General features: G+C 36.8%; 1 protein-coding gene across 1 annotated transcript in view; it reads right to left on the bottom strand.

Moving 5' to 3' along the window:
* Nucleotides 1–1,684: 1,684 nt before the first annotated feature.
* The window catches only part of LOC145771502 (neurofibromin-like), a 53,878-nt gene continuing 48,193 nt past the window's right edge, over nucleotides 1,685–7,369 (bottom strand). The window contains exons 57-63 of the mRNA XM_082583197.1: nucleotides 7,116–7,189; nucleotides 6,562–6,711; nucleotides 6,281–6,402; nucleotides 5,757–5,902; nucleotides 5,395–5,441; nucleotides 4,654–4,843; nucleotides 1,685–4,230 (exon numbers count right to left, since the gene is read on the bottom strand). Of these exons, the coding sequence (XP_082439323.1) occupies nucleotides 4,067–4,230; nucleotides 4,654–4,843; nucleotides 5,395–5,441; nucleotides 5,757–5,902; nucleotides 6,281–6,402; nucleotides 6,562–6,711; nucleotides 7,116–7,189 (893 nt within the window). The 3' untranslated portion in view covers nucleotides 1,685–4,066. The remainder of the gene's footprint in view (nucleotides 4,231–4,653; nucleotides 4,844–5,394; nucleotides 5,442–5,756; nucleotides 5,903–6,280; nucleotides 6,403–6,561; nucleotides 6,712–7,115; nucleotides 7,190–7,369) is intronic.

Genomic DNA, 7,369 nt, shown 5'->3' with positions numbered 1-7,369 from the left:
AAAACTCCACAAAAAAAATTAAATAGCCTACCGGTACCTTTTAAAAACCCACCGAAAAACTTGGCTACAAGCGTTTTTGCTTTGGTGTGAGCAGTAGCGTTGATAGTGGGTAAGCTACTTTTGGACCTGAGATGATTTTGGGGGCCGGAAAACCTTTACAAGGGGCCGGGAACTTGAAGAAACCACCGCTGAGTCTTTGAATGTGGGCGTTTTTTTAGAAGTGTCTTGATTTGTGGACCCAAGGCCCAAGATATCATTGGTACAGGTACAGGGCTTAAATTATCCTCTTAACGGCCCTGGGTGTGAGACTACAGATCGTAGGCTACGGCTGCTCGAAGCTACAGGAGTCATTGCCTTTGACACAGTTGATCACACTATTCTTACACAAAAAATGTAAAAATATGGCTTTGGAGGCATTTCATTACAATTGTTAAAAAGCTATATCAGTAATCGTCAACAACACACAGTGGCAATTGAAATCTTTTCAAAGTCAAGACACTGAAGACAGGTTATCTGAGGAGTTCCCCAAGGATCGACACTGGGACATCTCCTTTTTTTACATTAGGCTACATAGGCCTAAAAGACTTACCAAATTGAACAAAAACAGATGTTAATTAAGCTATTTGCAAATGACACCAACCTTACGATGATCGACAAAAGTAAAATAAATTTGCAGCACAATGTCAATAAGGTACTGAAATAAAAAAAAGTTTACAACTGGATGAAGCTTAACAGTTTATTATCGATAAATTCCTCAAAAACGGAATACATGCTAATAACCAACAAAAAACACATAACAAAGTTCAACATTAACATTGGTAACACATGCATTACACAAAAAGATCAAATAAAATACTTTGGCGTTTTCATTGATGATAAATTAAATTGAAAATATCACAGACAAAATATACGGAAAAGATGCAAAAGATTCATGGGCATTACTAAAACTTAGATATTAGGTGGACAGACACTCTGAAAGTTGTTTATCATGCTTTGATTTATTCACACTTACAGTATTGCATATCAAGTTGGGGAAAGGCCTGTGACAGTGTCGTGGATCCTTCGATGAAAAAGCAAAAAGTTATCAGAATAATTGCTAAAAAAATCATATTATGCTCGCACTAACCCTTTATTTTTTAACACGAACATCTTGAAACTAAAGGACGTAGCCTACACAGCGTTGAATTAAAATAAAACATGTGTACAAGGATTATGTGAATCAATATCCCTCCAAGCATCGTGATTTATTTACAATTGCAGCATAGCACCAGATATCAGACCGGCTGTAACCTGTAACTATTTCATAAATAGATCAAACACATAATCTGGAAAAAAATCTATGCTGGTACTGGGACCAATGATCTGGTCAGAGCTTCCAAGCAACTTGAAAAACTTATCATTTCATTGTTTCAAAAGAGATGAAAACCTTAATTTTACAAAACTATAAAAAATCATAAATTGTATGTTATGGAAACCTAATCTTGTAATTTTGTGTATTTATTTCTTGTAATTTTGTGTAAACTTTATCCAAATTAATGTTTGTTTTCCCTTTTGGTGAGTATTTTAAAGCGCGAGAACATTGAGTTTTTTGTGACATTTTTTGTGTGTCTGAAGTGACAAATTTATCATTTTTGTAGAAATGGCAATTGACCAGTAGACCGTATGGTCGTTTCGTTGTCTCCCTGTCAGTATGGGAACTAGTCCCACTTTTGCAGTCTATAGGCTATAGTATGTAACTTACATAGTTCGACCTGTTTCTGGCAAATCAACCATTGATTGTAGCCTACACGGAAAAACATCACTCCAACGATTTCGATGACCAAACCTGGGTTGAAAGTCTCTACATTCTTCAAGTGCGGTATGTAAAACCACCAGAATTAAGCCTCCCACAATCAATCATGGCATGTTTTCAGTTTTACCTATGTCGTCAAGCAGCCTCCATGGAGTAAGTTAAATTCAACAGTTGAACTTTTTCTTCTTGTTAACAAACGTTTCCATTGGAAATTCACGTATCAGTTTATTCACAGGCAATGATGAGTGAAAAGTGGGCAAGAAAGAAACATGCAGCAAAGACAAATTATCACAAAAAAGCAGACAAACGAGCAAATTGCTAAATAGATAAACAAGCACGAACCATTCTGCGTTGTGTATTATAGACTACATGAGCTAACGTAAAAAAGAACATAAAAAACATGTTATGGCAAAATATTAAAAGCTTGGCAGATAAACAAAACAAAAACAATACAAACAAAAGTGGCCGTGAATTAAAATCATAAAAACGTTTAAACAAATTATTGGGTTTTAATCCGTCTTCAGAGAATGACGTCATTACAATCTACCAATACGACGCATACATAAACAAATTCGAATAAAAATGAAGCAATTTTATTCTTCTAAGTACCAATGAGCTCATACCGTATCATCTACAATACGTATAAAGGACAGATTTAGCAATGCAAAAAAATTTTGGGACACAAGTACTAAAACGTCAGAAAAATGAAGAACGTACCAGGAAGCGCAACTTACGCCAGATCTGAGAGTAGGGTGCGTGATGTTAAAGTAAACTATTGCCAGATCTTCTCTCTGTGTATTTCCAGACAAAAAGCTACTTTTAATCACGTAGCCCAAAAATCAGCCAATGATTCCAGTCAAGCATCGATCAATATTTGCAAAAGCTGCAGGCTACAAATTAATCTAAAGCAAATCTATTTATTAACTTATTCTTTACTCAACTATGAAAGCCTGGATATGAAAAAATAAGTTATCAAAAAAATTGTATTGATAAATTTAGATTAGTTAAAAGTTATCCCTGCAGAAATAATGATAAAGAAAATCACATGTGTAACAAACATTACACTGATAACTTGACTTGCTACCCATAATTTCACACAACAGAAGCTTATTTGGGCAAATTTATATTTTTTCAGGTCATAGCCTAATTGCTTTGAACGGCTTAAAAATCTAAACGTTATCGCAGTGAAGAGTTGATAAAAAGTTTTAAGCATTTTTAAAATTTTATCGTTTGCAAATTTTAAAATTGATCAAACAAGCATTAATTTGCTTTTGAGCAAGTCAAGAATAGCATTTTGGCTAAAAAAAAAACTGGCAACACTATTATTTAACGCGCCCTACTTTGAAAAGGTAATTTCGCACCCCATACTTCTAGAAATCCATGTAAACAGTACAACGCCTAATAAAAGTAGCATAGTTTAACAAACAGTACTGTACTCGCAGAACAAGTTAGTTAAACCAGTCGTTTTTTACGTTATTCAACGTCTGCAGACTTTGAATAATTAACGTTTAAAGCAACTTATTTGCTGTCTGGGTAGCTTGCTCGGAAGATTGATCCACATTGCAGCTAATTATTAGCAACAGGAAAGATAACGTCAAATAAACGATGTTATTACACTTTTCAAACTTGCATGATTGTCAACACCGAGGGCGGCAACGACGATGATTTACAGATTAGATGAAAAACGTAAGTAATACATAAACGCCAACAAAAAGTTAGTACTGCACAATCCCAGCAGGAAAATCAATTCGTCTGCAGACGTTGGATCAATGTAAAATGAACTGATTTGCTGGCTGGAATATCAGACAAATCGGAACGTGATCGACAAAAAAAAATTAATATCAATGTTACAATACATTACAATTGGCGTGCGACATGATCACTTATAGTTTATTGATTGGAAATATTTAACGCAAACAAAACTAAACCGCATAGGAAATTTACAATTTGTTATGATCACTCAGGAAAGCAGGCCTTTTGTCTTTGTCTAGCAGGTATTACACTCAATAGCTCTTTGCTTATTGCTACATGTACAGAAAAAAAGACTTGTGAAAATGAAAAAACGTGGACCATCTAAGTCTAAAGAGACAACAGCTTATCTACCGCAGTAGATTTTACGCAGAACTATATTTTCCTCACACAGTCACTGAAGTTTGCTTTCAAAGCATAAAATGAATTTAAAAGGCTAAAATGTCACCAAGGGAATAGTCAAAACAACGTTTTCCTACTTGCAAAGCTTTTCTATAACAAAAGAGAATTATTGAAGCGAAGTTTCTAACCAGGGAGCTTGATGGTTAATTTAGGGCCTTTGTTGCGGAAACTACCGCTTTTTGGGGCGTCTCCAAGTGGCTGGCTCATCTCAATGTCATGCTGGACGATTAGTGACGGCGTTGCTTCAGCGATGATGTCATCCTCATCCATGGCCGATGAGTCAGAGTCTGAAAACATTGCGTTCAAACAACCCTTAGTTCCCAACAAGATAGTTGGACGTAAAACAAGAGTGATCTGTGCCGGGATTTATAATATGCTGTAGTAACGGTTCCGTTGTCGGAAGCTACAGTTTCTGTACTGATTGATGTGAAATCGGTAAACTATGAACTTCAGAAACATATAAAAAAACGCAAAAAAACAACAGCAAATCTTTTATATTACCTTAGTTGCCGGAGAAGGTATACTCTTTGTTGTTGCTATACGAAATTTTCAAAACGCTCTTTGTGAAATGTCATTTAGACATGACAAACATCGGCTACGACATACGCATTTGACACGTTCAAGTGTGGTCACAGCTTTACCAAAGTCTTCAGGCACATATTTTTTTCCGAGACAAATATATAGAAAAATGGTGATTATACCTGAGTTACAAACTAGATAAAAAATGACGACCTCACCTGAAGCAGATTCGTGAACGTCGTCTGCGGATGTGGCGGAGAGGGCGCTATTGAGCGACTGCTTGCTTTGCACTGGGGTGAGGTCGGAAACGTCAGACAAGAAACTGGTCGTGAAAAGATCTATCAGCTTCACGAAACTGGATGCATTCTCGAGATAAGGAACCTGGAAAATTGACGCAACTTGTGCAATAAACATTGCAGAGGCAGCTGTGACGTCATTGCTTGTAGTTGAACTGACTGACCAAGACCATTGCGCATGCGCTCTACGGTAAAGAATTATCGTGAAAAATAAAATCACCACGATTTTAGCCGGGAGTGGTGTACAGTCACAAAAGTTTCAGGTTCATTACGCAAGCTCATAAATTTTCACGGAAATTTGCAAGTAAGTTGGATAAAATTATCCTTTCTTTAAAATTATTAATTTAACTCTGCTTGTACCACTCCGGCGCAACAGCGTTAGTACGATGTTGAACACAATCAAAAGTTTAAAAAAAATTACGTGTTATCAAATAATAAGAAAAATTCTGATTTCTAAACTCAGCATTTTGCGTGATAGCCGCTTTCATAGATAGTGCTCACTACTGTAAGCAGAGCATGATAAAGAACTTTGCGACTTCACGGATTTCGCTCGTCTGTAATATTCTAAATTCAGCTCCCATGGCAGTGCATACCATAAACTTATATGATTTAACATAAAAATTAAAGCAAACTTACCTTTGCAAAAGGTCCTGAAAACCTCCATATTCCACCAAATCCAATATCTATGATAAAAGAAATGCGATTAATTGAATCTTATTTAAGCAAACTTACATCTCGTTCCAAGATAATTTTCCTCCTCAATTGATGAAACGAACACAATGAGAAAAGTGGAAGATAGCAAATTGTGGAGAAAAAAAACTTGTGGAAACAGTTAACAGCCAACTTTCGGCTCGATACACAATTACGCATGATGATGAAATTGATTACAGAACGATAATTATGAATCAACAATGATACTACAGTACAACTGCGTATCGATGAACCAGCAGAGTGATTCGTTGATATTTATACGTTGAAGCAACCGCAAATAATGTTACCTTGAAGGAAAGATATTTGCCGATGCGTCTGGTCGTTCTCGGCACACAACAAGGCGTTCTGCACCACCACCTGAACGTGAGACAATATGACCGGGTCTTCACAATGCTGTAGTATGCTGTTGATGTTCCGGTCCAAGAAGTTGTGTCTACATAATAAAGTGAAAATGTTACAGCTTTCATGGTTGTGGTTGTTCCATTGATGACTTCGTGTTACCTCTGACTAAGTCATATTTTCAACGTGACGGTATTGACAGCCTCAAGTCGTTTTCCTACTATAGATTAGTCGTCACAATAAAAATAGATCGCATCAGAGCATATTGATGTCCCTAGTTCGAAGCCAGGGCGACTTCTACAACGATATGTTAAAAGCCTACCGGAGTTATTTGCTGTTTATATTGATGTTGAATGTTTGGGTGCGCTATGCCTATAAACTGTTCAATATCACATTCCATGCAATCTTGTCAGAACGCGATGCACGACAAAACGCAAAGAGGTTTTTCAATCAGACACGTTTGAAAACTTACACAATCGGAAACACAGCAGGAAAGGCTATACTGGCCTGAGCCAAGTACTCGAAGACAACTTCAACGTCGCAATTGCTTTGGAAGTGATTGACTTGTGAAGCAAGCAACGTCAAAAGAAGTGCCTGCGGATGCAACGTCAAAAGTATGAAAATGCAACGTAAGAACAATCAAAACCAGCTTCGATACTTTACACATTTAGTTTTTATGTGAAGATAGGCTTTTTGTATAAAATACAAAAATTCTCGAAAAATATTTAAAAAAAATGAAGAATCTCTGTTGACCTGAGCTTTGTGGTCCAATATTTCGTCATCCAGCAGCACGTTGTTTGCAGGGTCGGGAGGATGCTTGTGACGACAAGAGCTCAGCGACGATGACGTCAGATGTGAGCCACTGCTTGAACTGCTGTCAGAATCTTGTGCCCCGTCAAAGATCTGTTGGAAATTTTGTGAATAAAATCAATGTGATACAACATGACGGTCATTCATGACAAATTATTGGAAAATAAAAAAGAAACTAAACCCTGGAGCAAGTTAATTTCCAGTGGGAACAAGTACTTTTTCAGATTTTGTCAACTTTTTTGAAATTAAGTCTTGGCTTTTGAAGTGAAATTTGGGATGAAGATTTGAATAAATTGGCGGGTAGACAAGAATCGCCATTTCCAACTTCAACTTAAGCCAGTTATTGATTGTTTTTGGAAAACACTAACACGCTCACTAGCATCAAACTGACAAGCATTCGCTGAAACGAGTGGGAAAAATCTTAAAAAAACTACAGACAAGGTCAAATATGTCCGCCATGTTGAGAAGCCACAGTGTAGTCATCCTTGCACGTTTACCTTTCTAAGCTTCGGCGGTGTGGTTCCGCATTCGCGGGTGTCAGGTCGCTTTGACAGTCTTCGCTGTTTTGGTTCTAAACAAAGGAAGTATTTTGAACTGAAGCTCGGAAATGCACAAACCAGTTTGTACCAGATCAGTCCGGATTTTCAACAATGTGGGAAAATTATCTTACAAATAAAATGTGTTCAGTATTCAGTGAAATCACATCAGTTCAACAGCCCAAGAATTTCGTGAAAGATTGCAACACCATAGA

Source organism: Aplidium turbinatum, chromosome 6 (assembly GCF_918807975.1).
Source record: "Aplidium turbinatum chromosome 6, kaAplTurb1.1, whole genome shotgun sequence".
Lineage (NCBI taxonomy): Eukaryota > Metazoa > Chordata > Ascidiacea > Aplousobranchia > Polyclinidae > Aplidium > Aplidium turbinatum.
The sequence above is the reverse complement of the archived record's forward strand: the minus strand, read 5'-3'. Positions and strand labels throughout refer to the sequence as shown.